This window comes from Suillus fuscotomentosus, assembly GCF_016647785.1.
Source record: "Suillus fuscotomentosus strain FC203 chromosome Unknown F5891scaffold_37, whole genome shotgun sequence".
Lineage (NCBI taxonomy): Eukaryota > Fungi > Basidiomycota > Agaricomycetes > Boletales > Suillaceae > Suillus > Suillus fuscotomentosus.
Window position 1 is genome coordinate 237,403 of NW_024539549.1, and position 16,259 is coordinate 253,661.

A 16,259-nucleotide genomic window follows, 5' to 3' on the forward strand; every position below is an offset into this window, starting at 1 on the left:
CACACATAGCTCAGGATACTATACCCGTCTCGTTTCTAGACGTCGCTTCTCCCCTCATCCAGTCGCTAAACTACAAAAACATGGATAGATGAGGTTGCTTTGATTTTCTCTGACGGACTGCCCCATTTTTACATAAAGTGAAGTAAAGGGAGTCCAGGTCACCAGCAATACCATTGGCAATGAATGTGTTGGCACACTCGTAGCATGTTCTTCACAGTGTCGTCACGATTATGATTGTTCCATTGTGTGGTAGTATTCATCAGTACTGCCGACGTGGCCATGTTCGTGGCTTTCCCCAACGTTTTTAGCTTTCCCTCGCTGATTCTTCATCTTCATATAGATGATCCGCCAAGCGATAAAAAAGAAGTGTACTTGTGCATTAGCGTCTCGCTACTGACCTAAGTCGGTGATGAGGAGCATCCCGCACTGGAAGCAGGCGTCTGAAAGACATCGATGTTTCAGAAACACAAGTGAAGGATTTACTGGAATGAGATCATCCTCGAAGCATATGTTCGAACGTGGTTTCGAAACCAATAAACCAGAAATGTGAGAATTTTCATTTTGAAGCACGTGTGTGGCCTCCATCAATTTCGGATGTTCCGTTGTGACAATTGGTTTGCCAAGTTGCCATTCAATAATCATGAACCGGTAGATCCGTTCACATCATAGTATGGGGTGTGGTGTGGAGCGGCCAATAATTTTCGGCCACCGCACAATTTAAAGTTGGTGACGCGGCCAATTGCAAGTGACAGTGTAAGTTGAACACTTACCACTCAAAGTGATGTGATGCTAAATTCATGCCAGGATGAGAGGATGCTCCTTGATGCCAAATGAAGAAGTATATAAAGTCGGACGTCCGCTGTCAACATACTACACAACTTTCGCAGTCGATCGTTCTGATACCTCACAATGGCAGAACCTGATTTCAACACAGTTCATGACATCATCACTCAAGCTGTCAACCGCTATCCATTACACAAGATTTCGTTCATAACCTCCTCCGCACATGACTCCTCCATTCAGACAAAGACTTTCAGCGCATTCAATCAATATGTTCGTAACCTTGCACGCGCAATGCTCGAGTGGGGAAAGCCTACTGGCTCAATCATTGTTGTATACCTTACCGAACACGAAGAAAATATGGCTACCATCTGGGCTTGTCTCATGGCTGGCTATGTCCCCTGCTTACAGCCCGTACTCAGTGCACAACAGGCGCACAAAGAGGCACATGTTGCTCACATCAAGAACCTGTTTGAATCTGCAATTTGGCTCACCAACGAGCTCGGTGCTGAACAGATCAGTTCCATTGACGGTCTGGAGGTTCACTTGTTCTCTGACCTGAAAGCTTCAGCAGAGACGTTCACGGTCCCAGCTGACTGGGTTGCGTTCGAGCCTAAGCCCGATGATCACGCAATGCTCTTCCTGACTTCAGGTTCGACCGGTTTTTCAAAGGCGGTCGTGCACACGCACCGTACCATTATTGCTGCTTGCCATGCCAAGGAGCTACGCTTTGGCCCGCCTTCTGAGTCTCGAGTCTTGAACTGTAAGACAACTATTGTTAGAGCTTCTAGAATTAACCATGGCCCTCAGGGGTAGGATTTGATCACGTCGCAGGGTCTGTGGAAATGCACGTTACACCTCTCCTATATGGTGCTTCGCAGGTCCATGTGCATGCATCTGTTATTTTGTCCGATTCCGTTCGCATGCTTCGTCTGATCGACGAAAATGTATGTCTCAATTCAGCCGTGGCTTCTACTTATCGATTCATTGTGCTTCTTTTTCAGTCCATTGGTCTAGCTTTCGCACCAAACTTTCTGCTAGCCAAGCTCACTCGCGATCTTGAAAAGCGTACTGATCTTTTCGGATCTTTCGACCTATCCTCCATCAAGCGGATCATCAGCGGAGGTGAAGCGGTGGTCTCGAAGACCGCACAAACCTTCGCTGCTACCATGAAAAAGCTTAGCAAGAACCCCTCCGCAGTGTCCTTCATAGTCTCTGCTGGATTTGGAATGACAGAAACTTGGTATGAACCTTCATACAACATCGTTACATCTGAGCTGACCAGTCTTGCAGTGGTGGCTGCATTTTTGATCCAGTCGATATTTTTACAACCAAACCTGCTCGCGAGTTCCTTGACCTTGGACGTCCCGTTACTGGTTGCGAAATGCGCATCGTTGACCCTGTCGATGGCACTACTCCGCGCGCAGATGGCGAGAGCGGTGAGCTTCAGGTTCGCGGACCGATGCTTTTTGTATGCTACTACAAAAACCCCGAGGCTACGTCTTCCAGCTTTATTGAGGGTGGCTGGTACCGCACTGGTGATGTAGGCATCATCGAAGGTGGCTCTATGCGCCTTATCGGTCGCATCAAGGACACTGTCATCATCCATGGTGTCACATATGGTATCCCCGAGCTCGAAACCCATCTCCAGACTTTGGAAGGCATCACGCACTCCTTCCTCGCTGCTGCTCCATACCGTATTCCCGGCCAGGAAACCGAAGGGTTCGTCATTTTCTACTCGCCATCTTTCGACCTCGATGGAGCAGACGCGCCCATGAAACTCTTTGCCACGCACCGTGCTTTACGCGATATCTCTGTCAAGATGATCACCCAGCCACCTCAAATGATCGTTCCCATTCCTGTGAAGCAGATGGAGAAGACAACCCTAGGGAAACTCTCCCGGTCTCGCCTCCTCATCCTCCTTCAGAAAGGTGGGCTGGCGAAGCATATCGCCCGCGCTGACGAGCTTCTTAGCGAAGCACGCGGCGCTGCCTTCGTAGCACCCTCCACGAAAACGGAAAAGGCTCTTGCCAAGATGTATGCAGGTATCCTCAACCTCGCAGACAACGAAGTGTCAGCGAACGATAACTTCTTTGAATTCGGTGGTACATCTATCGGTGTTCTCAGGTAAATACATGATTTACCACCGTAAAAATGACCTTCACTAACGCAAATAATCTGCAGGCTCAAGCGTGAAGGAGAGGCGTACTTTGGCCTGCCTGAAATCCCCGCCATACAAATCCTGAAGCACCCCGATGTCTCGAGCCTGGCCAACTATATCGACTCTCTCCAAAGACAGTCAAGCTGAGGAATACGACCCCGCTGTTCCCCTCCAAGTGACCGGAGACAAGATACCCATCTTCTTCGTGCACCCTGGAGTCGGAGAGGTTCTTGTTTTCCTCAATCTTGCCAAGTACTTTCAGAATGAGTGTCCATTCTATGGGCTCCGTGCTCGTGGCTTCGAGCCTGGTCAGCCCTTCTTCACGTCCATGGACGAGATGGTTTCCTCTTATACTGCAAGTATAAGGAGGATACAGCCAATGGGACCATATGCCATCGCTGGCTACTGCTACGGTGGTCTGATGGCATTTGAAGTGGTCAAGCGCCTGGAGGCCATGGGCGAAGAAGTCAAGTTTTTCGGTCTCGTCAACGTTCCTCCTTATATCGCTCAGCAAATGCACGACATCGACCTCATGTGTGCGCTCCACGTTGCGTTCTTCCTCGGTCTCATATCGAAGCATGATTCTGAGAGTATGGTGCCCACTTTTAAACCGCTCACACAGAAGGAGAGGCTCGAGATCGTGTGGAATATGTCGCCTCCTGAACGTCTCGCCGAGCTCCAGCTGACACCTGAAACTCTCGAACACTGGGTCAAAGTCTCTGCGTCTCTCTTGCGTTGTGGAAAGGGATACACCCCATCGGGCACAGCTCGTGAGTCGCTTATTCGTCGACTTTGGCAAAGTTTGTTCATGTCTCTCTCCAGCTGTCATCGATATTTTCTACGCCGTCCCGCCTCGTGGCCCGGATGACAAGGTCAACTGGCTCAAGGAGCTCAAGCCATGGAGTGCTTTCAGTCGCAGCGACCCAATCTTTACCGATGTGCCTGGAGAACACAACACGCTCATGGACATTGATCATGCCTCGCAGTTCCAGAAGCTCTTCCGCAGTCGTCTTGAGGCTCGTGGAGTGTAATGTTTGTTGCGCCTTTTGGCGACATATACTTTTCTGATAAATATACGTAGGAGCACTGTTTGTATACATACCACTTCTGCGGCCTTTTCCAAATGGTTATAGAGTTTCAAAATTTGCTGATCAATATCGTATACACCATAACTATTTCGAGACATGCGTACACGGGTAGTCTGCGACTCCTTAGTTGTAATGTTTCACCACTATCCCCTCAATGACCTCCTCTTCGACATTGTGCTCTATTCCCTTCTTAAGATCAGACCTACCATACGTTGTTGTCCTTCCCTTCCTCCACGCTGCGCACAGCGGGGCGTCCTCGTCAGGGCACCGGCGTTGGATGCCGAACTTGCAGAGTACCGGGCTCTCAACACACGGTATTAAGCGAACATTATCATCTGGCATTGAGAAGAAGAATACGCCCAGACGGTCGTAGTTGTGCTGATCCTCAGGAGGCTGTACGACGCGATGAATCGTGGGCTTATAGTAACCACCACTGAAGAAATCCATCATGTCACCTGTGTTGATGACCTGAGGACGTAATATTGAGTTTGTGATTGTTACAGTGGTTCACTCATTTGCGCACCAAAGCGTTCTCGATGTGGCGGACCCATTTCCATCTGCCGTCTGGAGCCTGAATTTGCAGGCCTCCGACAGGTTGGCTCCACAGAATGGTGACGCTGCCAACGTCTGCATGGTTGAGGGACATATAACGACAAGTAGTGAAATAAAATGTACCTGTATGTCCTTTCAACCAGACATTTTTAGATTTCTCCTCTTCTTCCTTGGTGCGCCTATAACTTTAGGAATATTGATCAGGTTGACAAGCAGGTAGTACCATTAAGGGACACTTGCTATTTCATAAATCTGACTGCGGCATGATCGCCCATCAACATAGGATTGAAAATATCGTAGAATGAGACCAACCACATGCTTCTCCTGTGCCGTTAAAGTTGTGTCTTTGTACTAGAGTCTCCTCGGGCAACTCGAGGCTCAAAGCGAGCAAGCTGCAAGAGACAGCTCGTGAGATGAGGTATCAACAAGGGGCCCACGGAGAACTAACCGAAGGATTGGATGGACAACGTTGAAGTGATTATGTCGGGCGAAGGCATCGATTTCCGGGAGGAACGGACGCAAGGCCTGAGGGTGCGGACGCCTTGTGACGTCCTTGTTAACTGTCGAAAATGTAAAGGACGCCTACCACACAGAAGACTGTAGCACCTACTTCCATAGTGCTCGATCTGATCGAGAACTTGATTCTCCGCGTCGACTTTCTGATCATTGGGCGATTAGGACAAGCTTTTATGTACGTTTCTTGCTAGAATGTGACACACCCAGAATTGACGAGCTTTAAAACCTGCATAGTACCCAACTTTCTCGATGTTCGCAGCGTACGTCTTCATTTCATCCGGAGGAACAACGGTGAAAGGGACATTAGCTATGTCAAAGATCCTATCGCGCTACAACAGCACTTCAGAAACCTTAGTATGGGCTACGGGCACAAGCGCACCTGAGCCTGGCTATAACCATGATTTATAGCATAAACAAAGCCGTAGGTGCGCAGTGCATCTCGAAGTTGGGGATAGAGCTCTGCCCGTCCTTCCGGCGTATGGGCCTTGGAAAGATCAATGATGGCCAGGTCTGCAAACTCTACTACACGCTGAGTCGTTAGCTAGACAGACTATGTGGATCAGATACTCCCTCACAGTCCTCATTTGTGGCCGGAGGCGAGATATAGCGCCCACACTCGGGCAATGTTAAGCTGGGCATTTCCACTCGCTAGACGGTTATGGGAGAAAGGAGGACCTGGGACTTAGGGAAGAAGAAAGCTAGCACGGGACCCATTACCACTTCTCAAATACAGGATAGAGTTGAGATAAAGCATCAGAAATAGACATACGGTACTGTGACCGACCAGATGACTTTAGTGACCCTTCGGAGGTCCGGAGTTGATGGTATCAAGTACTTCGAACATGGCGCTCGAGAACTTGGAAGCGCGCATTGTTGTGTCTTGTCACTTGCATATTCGAAATACAGAGTGAAGGAATTTCGAAGTTACGAGGACATGTAGGAAGAGTCTGTGACTTGTCTATATAAACCTCACACAGACTAACCAACTTTCTGGAAGTTACGGTCCAATGTAGGACCGCATCTCGGAAAATACCGAGGAACCTTAAGCCTAACTTTGGACGTCACGCTGAACCTTATCATTTGTGACGTCACCAGTCACTGGTCACTGGTCACCCTTTATCATTCGAACTGCTTGAATCAACCTGCACCAGAGAAGGCACTCGTGTGAAGAGTTTAGGGCAAGCGGGGTCCTCCAGCTCAATGCTCGGAGGACCCGCAATCAATTTTTAGTACTAGGAGTGACAGCTCGTTGGAAAACGGAAGGTACATATAGTAACTAGGACGAAATAGTAATGTACAAGCCACCAAACAATCGGTGACTGAGCTCCCCACCGAATGACTGGTGACTGAAGGCCAAAACGACTGGTGACTGAAAGCGAGTCAAATTTGACTCGAAAAGAGTCGAGTTTTGGACCAAACGGCTAAAGGGCTATTTTTTTTTTTTTTTTTTTTTAATAATAGTGCCAACACACTGATCACAACCCGATAGAGCCGCAAAACGACCACACTGAGAGACTTGATATCCGAAACCAAAAGATAGAGCTGTGAAACGAGAATAAGAAGCCGCGAAACGAGGAAATGAAACAGACATTTGAAGTTGGACAAATAGCAACTCTGAGCTGTCAAACCTAGTGAGTTACGGATTTTGAGAACCGTGTATAAGCAGATGAAGCAGATAAGGGTGCTTTCGAATGTATTTTTGGAACTCGTCCGAAGACCAGCGTCCCGCTGCCTGAATCAGCGCAGGCGCGACACCAGTCGCAGCCAGGGCAGTTGCTCCCCCGGCTCGCATCGAATGTCCAGCAATAGTTGGCGGGAAGAAACGCCGAAGATATCGCATGAACCATGCGCGTGTAGGAATGGTGCTGTTCGCAGTCAACCAGAGGTGGGGATGGTGTTGAAAGCGAGTGTCACGAGCATGGACATACCGTTGTAAAACATCTAGAGGGTTCACTCTAGACTCCGCCTCAGCTAACACTAAAATCTCGCATCCTACTCCCAAAGTATTTGTTTTGTGGTGAGGTAGAGTGTACCTTGCTGAGGTTGGGGACGATACGAGAGAGTGTCGCAGCGCCATTTTACGAAAGGATTGATGTTTCTTTGCATTCGGCCAGCAGAGCTCTGCTAACCGCTGCAAGGTTTTGAAACCTGTCACCAGCAAGGCGACGAATAAGATGTCGTTGAAGTCCGTCGACGAAGCGAACGTGTCCACCACAACAGCAAGATCATCCAGAGTCAGTGGTTCTTTACGTCGAACAGGCTTAGATAAGCGATGTTTACAACCTTTAAGAGTGCGAGTAACGAGCAAGGACGTGCGCACGTCACGAACTTGCGGAAAGTGTGTTTGAAGTCGATTCACGATACCCGAAAGATACGAGTCCACGGATCGTGGCTCAATATGATGTGATAACCACACCACGAAGAAGGACAGAGTGTCCGCGGTAGGTTCAACGTCCCTGTTATGAAGTCGACAAAAGTTCAGATATGAGTTTAGGTGTGAGTTGTAAGCTGAAGCTGTAGTGGTCTCGATAGCGCAACCAAGGGCCAAGGAACGCTCTAATTGTAGGTGTTCGAGAGTCCAAGCTTCCCGTATGGGTTGCTTGGACCGAGTGGTACTTGGGATCATTTTTCTTTCACCCCCAGTGCATCCCGAGGGGGTTCGAAGTCGAATATCTGTGCTGATGGCACCAGATCTTTCACGAGTTCATTGTGAAACCGTGACAACGCGTCAGCGATGACGTTCTGTTGCCCCGGAATATGTTCCACTCGAAGGTCAACATTATAGGTGATTAAGATATCCACAGCCGAAAGTAACAGTGAGTTATAGATAGGTCTTGCTTGAAGTGAGTCGAACATTGACACAGTGTTGGTGTTGTCGGTGTAAATGAGTAATTTTGCGGGAGTGTCGTCCATATTTGTGACCGTGTGAATAGCGGAACAAACGGCCAAAGCCTCGAAGAAGAAAATGGTGTCGTGAGGAGCATCTCCAGGTAAGGGTGATTGGCATGCGAAGTTTTCGTCTGGAAACCAGAGTCCTAATCCTGCGGCTGACGCGTCAGTGTAGACAACTACAACGTCATCTCTTGACGCGTCGAAGTCTAAACACCGGAATAGGTGTAGGCCATCCAAACGTTCAACGTGGTCCGCGAGCCAATGTAACTCGTGTAGCAGTGCATTGTTGACGTGAATTTGAGCGAGGGCGTTAGTCTTTCCTCAAATTTTGTCGTAGAGCACCGACAAACCGGGCTTCAATAAAGGGAAGACATTGAAGCTCCATTCACACCAGCCAGCCAGACACTGGAATTCGCGAAGCGACCAATGGTGATTCTTTCGTGCGAAACGACGTAGCTCTGTAACCAACTCAGCCTTCTTATGAACGGGTAAAGTAACTTGCATAACATTTGGGTCGACTTCAAATCCGATCACTGTCAATGGTGCGCCAAATACTTGTTTGGGTCGTTCATGCGGTAGTTGAAGGTCATCCCAGAGTTGTAAAAGCCGAGTCTGTTTCGCGGGAAAGTAGCAGTCATATGGGGGATAATAGAGAACATGTCCTGCGACCTCGAAAGAGAAGGAGTCGTCCATGTAGGTCTTTAGAGCATCAATTAGAGCCCGGTGAATAGCAATCCACGCGACAAGTGACATAAAGGATATCCAGATCTTAGGAGAACCGCGACCACCGAAGTTATTGTTACGGTCAACATGACGTTGACCATGCACAGTCAAAATTTGTTTGATTTGCCATAGAGGGTGCATTGGTAACCGACGGAAGGCTTGTGAAACGTCAGATTTGAACATGATTAACTCAACGTTTGGATGCAGCTCTCGAAATCGGAGCAATGAGGCCCCCAGTGAATGTAGACCATCGACCTTAGTACCCTTGATAGCGTCTCGATCAATCATAGAGTTCAAGGAGTACTCGCCCGCAGTGTGGTCCACAACTAACCGAAGTTTGTCGGTATTGGGTTTGGGAACAGTGTGCATTGGGACACTATACATCCCTGGATAAAGCTCTGTTCCGAAACTTTCAGACACCCGGCCCAAGTGGATTTCTTCCCGCATCTGGTCCTCAATGAATTGAAGTTGTATGTCGGTTTTGGAACACGTATGCGAAGAGTTGTCATTAATGGAGGGGTACGAATTATCAGAAGTGTCAGCCCAAGGCCAGAAGCCTTCGCGCAATGCGTAACAGACAGATTTAACAAAAGGCTGATTCGGATGATCTGTAAGGAGTTCCTCGAAACGGTTAACATTGATGGGCGTGACGATGCGAAACAGGTCCAGCCTTCGAGCAATGGTCTGAGCTGCATCACTGTTTTGGAGTTCATGTGAAGGTGGTTTTGGAACAGGTTCTGAATATTCAGTAGAACGCGCTGTGGGACTAAATGAAAGATCCATTGGAGACCAAATAAGGCCCCGTCTACGTCGCAGGCGCTTAATTGGACGTTCAGGTAGGTTTGGACTTAGACTCCTCGAAATGTCTCGCTTCCGTGTGACGTCGTGCACACAATCTCCCGTCCTGCTCGTGTGAACAGACATGCGCGTAATGGCAGGTTTGAGCGCTGCGAGAGCATTCTCCTGAGTTCCATTTACGACAGGGCTCTTGCCGATTAAAGGAGGTCTTGTCTCGTGCCGAAGCACCGAGTTTTGACTGCTTGTCCTCGTCGTGATGCCTGCCGTCTGATAAGAAGTGGGACTCATATATGTCTGCAAAGGCCGAGAAGTCAGAGAGTTCAACTCTTCGAGAGTTTGCAGCCCTGTTCCTAACGGCTTTATCAAATCTAATGATTCTCTCATGCGCTCGCTCGACACTGCGGTCAAATTTGTCGTTAATGTATTCTCCATAGGCGGCGAGCTCATCCTCTCGATGAGGGAACGCGAACTTAATGGCCCTTGAGGTTCTATTCCACGCTGCGGACCATTGTGCAGAGGTAGTGATCTTCTTCGAAACTGCCTCTGTAGCGGTGGCGAACTTGATCTCAATGTCCCCAATGGTTTCGGTACATTTGTCAATGGTGCGCGAGGAGGAGATAATAGAGTGTACGGCATCAAGATTAATGCATTTTCCTGCGACAATTTCTGCCCATCCAGCTTCATGGAATTCCGGGCAGCAGCGATGGTACATGAGTCTTCGCCGAACCTCTTTAGGGTCTTGCGACCAGTTGAGTAGGATTTCGTTGGTGCGTGTGAGATTGGCTGAAAGCTGCCCTCCTTTGAATGATTGCTCGGCTCGTCCGAGACAAGAGAGGTCAAGTTTGGACCATTTTTTAATGGGTTCACCTTCGTCAGCACTGGACTCTCTCTCATGCCCATCCTCTCTAGGAGGGACAAAGTCCCTTTCTTCGGATTGTCATGCAGGGTCATGTTCCCGAAACGCTCTGGTCCTTTCAAGGTCATTGGACCATTGTTCAAGCATGTCGAAGTACGGACCTGCGATAAAAGATTCGGCTTGGTCCGTAACTTCATTAGAGGTGGCTGCGACAACCTTTGAAATAGTGATAAACACTTCTTGCTTTGAGATAAGTGATTGTTTGAAGTCTTCAACGATGTTGAGGCACTTCTCAACCAAGTCTTGTTGCAGAACAGTCGCCCTTCCAGAGTTGGTTTGAGACGAAGTCCCCGCTTGTCCGGGTCCTGTAAGTGATGCTTGGGTGTTGGATGAAACATTTTGAGTGTTAGACATGGAGGTACGACCGAATTCGAAGTTTAGAACAAGAATTCAAGTAAATAGCTTAAAATTGTGGCGCAGAACGTGCTCAACGCTGATGACGGTTGAGACAAAAGGACTGAAGTCCGAAGTCTGCGTCACCAGCGTTTAGGAGACTCAGTCACAACCATATGTCACAATCAGTGACAGGTATGTGCGCAGAGCTGAGACTCGGCCAGAGCCGAGTGCGAGCGTTGATTCAATTTCACATCGGGGTGAACAATATTTAAAAGAGGCTTATATGTTGTACAAAATGTGAAAACACTATTTGATATTTAAACTAACATGAAGATGGGTGCACGACTTCAAATTTTGGTGGTGTTTTGTGTGTCATCCAAAATATCAAATATTCACAACCATATTCACACAGACAATATGTCAACAAATATAAGAAATATAATCAGATTTTCCATATCCGCTTCAATTTAAAGTTGGATCCTTACATAAAACTTTGGAGAAAACTTGAAGTTTTGCCACAGCTTGACATTTAAATTGAGTTTTAATGTCATGTCATCTGTAAAACTTCAAGTTTTCTCCAAAGTTTTACATGGAAATTGAACTTTAAGTTGAAGCAGACATGAAAAATCTGACTATATTTCTTATGTTTGTTGACATATTGTCTGTGGGAATATGGTTGTGAATATTTGATATTTTGGATCACACATAAAACACCACCAAAATTTGAAGTCGTGCACTCATCTTTATGTTAGTTTGAATATTAAATATTGTCTTCACATTTTGTACAACATATAAACCTCTTTTAAATATCGTTCACCCCGATGTGTTTGTTTAAACCTATTAAAACCCAACTAAACCACATTAACGGAGGTGTACCTCTTCCACGTCAATCGCGCTTGTTGCCATTTCTATACATTCGGGTGCAATCCGTTATGCAGCACCGGAACTCGTTCTATCAGATGGTATCCGTGACTTGGGGCTTTTGGAAAAAAACCAACACCTACTCTTTTGGTGGTGTAATGCCTCAGATGGGTGAGTAGTTTTGTCACAAAATCTTCGTTTGAAGACTCTGTTTCAGTAGGCTCTCTCAGGAAGGGCCTTTGTCTGAGATGTAAAAAGCCGGAAATCCTGAATCATTAATATCTGAAGGTCGCGGACGCGGTGCAGCGTCCATGGCAATTCTGCAATAATAGACCCAGGTCGGGACTTTATCTGCACGTAGGTTTTCTTCTCAGGTAGTGCTTTGCTGATAATCGACTTACGTGCGTTTCAAAAATTTTCAAGACCATCTAATGATTATCCAGATGCATGTAAGATATGATGGCCTGGACACGACAGAATAACCACCCAGTAATCCTCCACCCCGTCCCGCCCTGATCATGAGCCGATGACTTCAGTCACAGCACCTCGAGATCGGGGATCTTCATAGGTTCCAAACCGGCACAGATTCACAGATTTGAATATTTATTTTGTTTCAAGTGCTTGTTCGTCACTCCTAAATCTCGACGGCACGGGTCCCATAACGGTTTTCGGCACTGGTGCTTCTCATTCATTTAGGCGACATTGATTCATTTGGCACTGTTCCTCGTTCGCCGCTTCCGAATCTAGGGGGTCACTAGTCCCGTAACAGGGTTCGGTGCTGGTTCTCGGTCATCACTCCCGGACATAATGGCGTTTAGATTTGGTCTGGTGTTCGGCAAATCGGCATTGGAGCCATAACAGCTAAGCAGCGGAGCAAGACACTTGATGGAGTTCAACCATATGGTTGATATGGGGATGGAGAACGGATTCCAATACTTATGCACTACAACAAACAACGGAAACTGTTAAGATGCGGTGCTCTACGAACTGTCCTGGGAATTAGTGCACGAGGGGGATGCGTGGGGACATGCAAGATGGACTGACCGCTACCCAACAGTCCACCACTCCATCCCGCTCATGAACCGAAGCATTCGATATGAGGGTCTCGGTTTCAGGAATCATAGCACCTCTACACAGAATACTCGCATGTTTACATTTACATCTTTCCTAGCCCTGGTTCATCGCTTAGCCATCCCCAATCGGAGCTCTACAATATATTTCGAATATTATATGGATCGATTGCGTCGAACCGCGAGTCACATTTGATGTAATAAATCATGGCCATGCGCAGCCCAAGACGCAGTGGCATTGGAACACTTGCGACGTGAGCGGAGGTGTCATTGCTACTCGAGTCAGACCATCGATGGAGTATGATTGGGTTTCGCTCACCTCTATGCCTGAGATACAGGGGAATTTTTTCCCTCGTTCTATGCTTTCATATCCTGCATGCCAATATCGTCCGATGACTCTGTTGATCCAGTGGCGTTATCAGAGCAGGCCGGTGCTTGGTGCTTCCCAAAACGCTCCAACTCCAAGGCTGGCAAGTCGTCTGTATCTGCAACAGTCGCTTGCTCAGCACCCGTCTCAGCATCTCCTAGCTTGTTCTCGCCGCCGCGGATGATCGTACGTTTGAGTGTGTAGCTACGGATGAAGAGAACTAGGAAGAGACCGAATGCAGATAGTGGGGCGCTGACTATCCAAATCGTGCTGATAGATCGCGAGTAAGCATGCATGACTTCGTGGCGTACTATGGGGTTCTGGTGGGAGTGATCGTTAAGCCAGAACCGAGACCATGGTAGCGTGCTTACAGAAATGGAAGAGATCCGCTTTATGTTACCGTTTAAAGCCGTGGCAGAAGTGTCGATTGTGAGGCCTTGGATGCCCTGCATTTTCTGCTGGAGGACACTGGAAATAACAGCTTCCCCCATCGCCATGCCTACCGTACTCCCAAGAGTTCTCAAGACCAATGAGTACCTACGAAAAACAAATCGTAAAGTCACCTACCGGAGGAACATAAAAGTGCCTGTACTGGTAGCCATATCCTTTATAGGCATGGCTGCCTGTATGGCAATAAGCGGGCTCTATTGGAGAGGCGATGATGACCGTGCATCGTTATGATGTAGTAAACTCACCTGGAACAAGCAACCGACACCGAGGGAAGTAATAAGGGGGTAGATTTCCTGTGCTGCACTAAATGAAAAAGCTATAACGACCGCGTGAATCCGACACGACTAAGTACGTACACAGTGGTCGTATCATCCAGCATGGTCATGAGGCCCCAACCAAGCGTCATGGAAATCCACCCGAACCACATGACAGGGCGGTAGGATCCCATGCGAGTCAAAACCATTCCAGAAACTGATGACATGAGACTACAGCTTAACGAGTAAGGAAGCATTCTGCGCATATCAGCAACATAGGATAACAATGATACATGGGTTCAATACTCACTTGACGCCAGAACTCGTTGCCGATGCGCCAAGAACTTGTGTCGAGCTCAGCAAAATGCAGACTCGAAGGCTATAGGACAGGCCTACCTTGGTAGTACATTGGAAGGTAGCTAGAAAACACATGATGATGACAAGTATAAGCTCTGTCTGAACGTACTCACTAAGAACCTAGAGTAGTCACGCAAATGATTGTTAGTACTCCAGAGAAAGATTCGCGTGCGTGACACACCTGCGAAGAATATCATAGCATGTATGAAGACAGAAACTAATGCAAAGCCCGTCGTACGTGTCTGGAAAACCATGAGACACGATATTGATATGGGGAGCTTTCTCAACAACTCGCCTGGAAAAGACGAGGAGGAATAATGGGCTCCCGCTTCGTATAAATCTCATTGATTCCACCGATGATGAGCAGTGTACCACCCACAGCAAGGAGTGCAATGGTTTGGGGGTTTTTCCCTAAAGAAAATAATAATGGGCTTCGGTTCTGTAGAGTAAGAAGATGAAATTACACGTCGTTTCGGTGGGGTTGATACCAATAAGGAGACAAATAACCCCTACAACGATCACAAACAGTCCAACGAAATCAAATTCTCGGACATGGTCGCGGAACGGCCTTCCTTGGTGCGGATTCAGATTTAAGAAAAAGAATAAAAGTGCCCCAGCTAAGCCACCAGTTGGTCTGTCCATAAGACGTGTTAGTAATAAGCTTCTGATCTCGCAGCAAACATTGAAAACATATCAAGCGCACAAGTTAATCCAGAAGCACCTGATACGCGTCAATCGTGAAACTTCGGTCAACAAATAGCACACGCAAACTTACCACCTCCAAGATACATGATCAGTGAAAAGCTATAGCGCAAAAAATCAATTCTCAGATCCCCTCAGAAGATGGGAGATCTCACACCGCCGATTAACGGTCCGATAACACTGAGGAATAAGTTTCAGGCTTTGGAGGCTTAACGGTGGTGTTTTATTTAACCTTACCTTGCTGTGCCCCATGTGGCACCAATGAGACCAGTATACTTGCCTCGCCTGGAAAATAAATATGATCAACAATGACTTGGTACTGGTAACACATATTTACTCTTCCAATGGAACGATGTCGGATATGGTGATCTGTACGAGTTGGAAGATGCCGCCGCCGCCAACTCCCTGTACGGCACGAGAGGCAATCAACCATGTCATGTTCTGAGCTGCACCACACAGCGCTGATCCCATCTAGTCTATGAGGTCAAAGCCTAGTCGGACGCGCGTGCTAGCAATGACATACCAAAAATACGAGGATGCATCCATATAGCATGGGTTTGCGGCCTGCAGATCCCAGTCATAAGTTGATTCCCGAGTAACACTCCATAACGCTCAAAGAGCACTCGCCTAAAATATCGGATAGCTTGCCATATAGCGGACTCAAAGAGGAGCACGCCAGCATGTAAGCACTACGTGGAAAATAGTATCACGTAATGACACCACATGTAACATATACATACCTCCCCACCCAACTATAGTTCTTACCTCCCCCTAGATCAGCTACAATTGTGGGCAAGGCGGTAGCAACGACAGTCTTAGGGTATGTCAATTCGATATTCATCAATAAAATAACACAAATACGCACTTGATCTATGGCTACCAAGAAAATTGTACACATCCAGCCAATAAACACAATCCCTAGGCGATTTTTAGGGATGACGTGCTCCTCGGCCATTTTCCACGATGCACCTGGCCTTTCTTTGGCCTCCTCGACTGCTGGAGATGACGGCTCTGCCATCTTTGTCGTGTTGTGAAAGTTTTGTTCACGAGGGCAATGAGTGAATTTGAAGAACGCACAATGTTAACAGAAAATGGACAAAGGTGGGTTGGTAACTTCGTAACACATACTAGTTCATGTGTAATAAAGGTATAGATGAATTATCAAATTCGCCGAGGTGTAACGTTCACAGGGTCTGAGGGTTCGACCTTCCGAGACCGACACACAGGTGATTTAGGATTCGGAGTATCATTGAGGCTCTATCGGAATTACGCCATAGGACAGTTCGTAGAGCACCGCGTCTTCCTGATGATAGACAAAGATAGAAATGATCTTTCTCTATTGAAATTACGGTCGACCCAGGGCACGACTTTAAACGAGGTATCACTTGCAGTGAAAACTAAGTATCAGTGGACCGCATTGACGAACTCGAGCTATT

General features: G+C 47.5%; 3 protein-coding genes across 3 annotated transcripts; 1 reads left to right on the top strand and 2 right to left on the bottom strand.

The window, feature by feature from the left end:
- Positions 1-909: 909 nt before the first annotated feature.
- Positions 910-3,972, top strand: F5891DRAFT_1236383 (atromentin synthetase; the record flags this gene model as incomplete). The annotated part of the gene is made up of 7 exons (XM_041369646.1): positions 910-1,543; positions 1,591-1,727; positions 1,785-2,023; positions 2,074-2,907; positions 2,965-3,037; positions 3,090-3,711; positions 3,764-3,972. 7 exons carry the CDS (start codon positions 910-912, stop codon positions 3,970-3,972), a joined length of 2,748 nt encoding a protein of 915 aa, XP_041224288.1.
- A 48-nt stretch (positions 3,973-4,020) lies between these two features.
- On the bottom strand, positions 4,021-6,105 carry F5891DRAFT_446447 (uncharacterized protein). The gene is made up of 9 exons (XM_041371861.1): positions 5,673-6,105; positions 5,477-5,619; positions 5,301-5,426; positions 5,192-5,240; positions 5,030-5,141; positions 4,894-4,973; positions 4,822-4,837; positions 4,553-4,766; positions 4,021-4,497 (listed from the first exon to the last, which is right to left on the bottom strand). Exons 1-9 carry the CDS (start codon positions 5,734-5,736, stop codon positions 4,153-4,155), a joined length of 1,149 nt encoding a protein of 382 aa, XP_041224289.1. The 5' UTR covers positions 5,737-6,105; the 3' UTR covers positions 4,021-4,152.
- Positions 6,106-12,946: 6,841 nt separating this feature from the next.
- Positions 12,947-15,924, bottom strand: F5891DRAFT_446502 (major facilitator superfamily domain-containing protein). Its single transcript, XM_041371862.1, has 20 exons — positions 15,564-15,924; positions 15,451-15,512; positions 15,347-15,387; positions 15,161-15,294; positions 15,061-15,108; positions 14,979-15,003; positions 14,897-14,925; positions 14,825-14,842; positions 14,586-14,755; positions 14,417-14,532; positions 14,303-14,363; positions 14,235-14,241; positions 14,161-14,183; positions 14,075-14,108; positions 13,867-14,022; positions 13,756-13,813; positions 13,628-13,704; positions 13,432-13,579; positions 13,013-13,380; positions 12,947-12,966 (listed from the first exon to the last, which is right to left on the bottom strand). Exons 1-19 carry the CDS (start codon positions 15,839-15,841, stop codon positions 13,051-13,053), a joined length of 1,815 nt encoding a protein of 604 aa, XP_041224290.1. The 5' UTR covers positions 15,842-15,924; the 3' UTR covers positions 12,947-12,966; positions 13,013-13,050.
- Between the last annotated feature and the right edge of the window lie 335 nt (positions 15,925-16,259).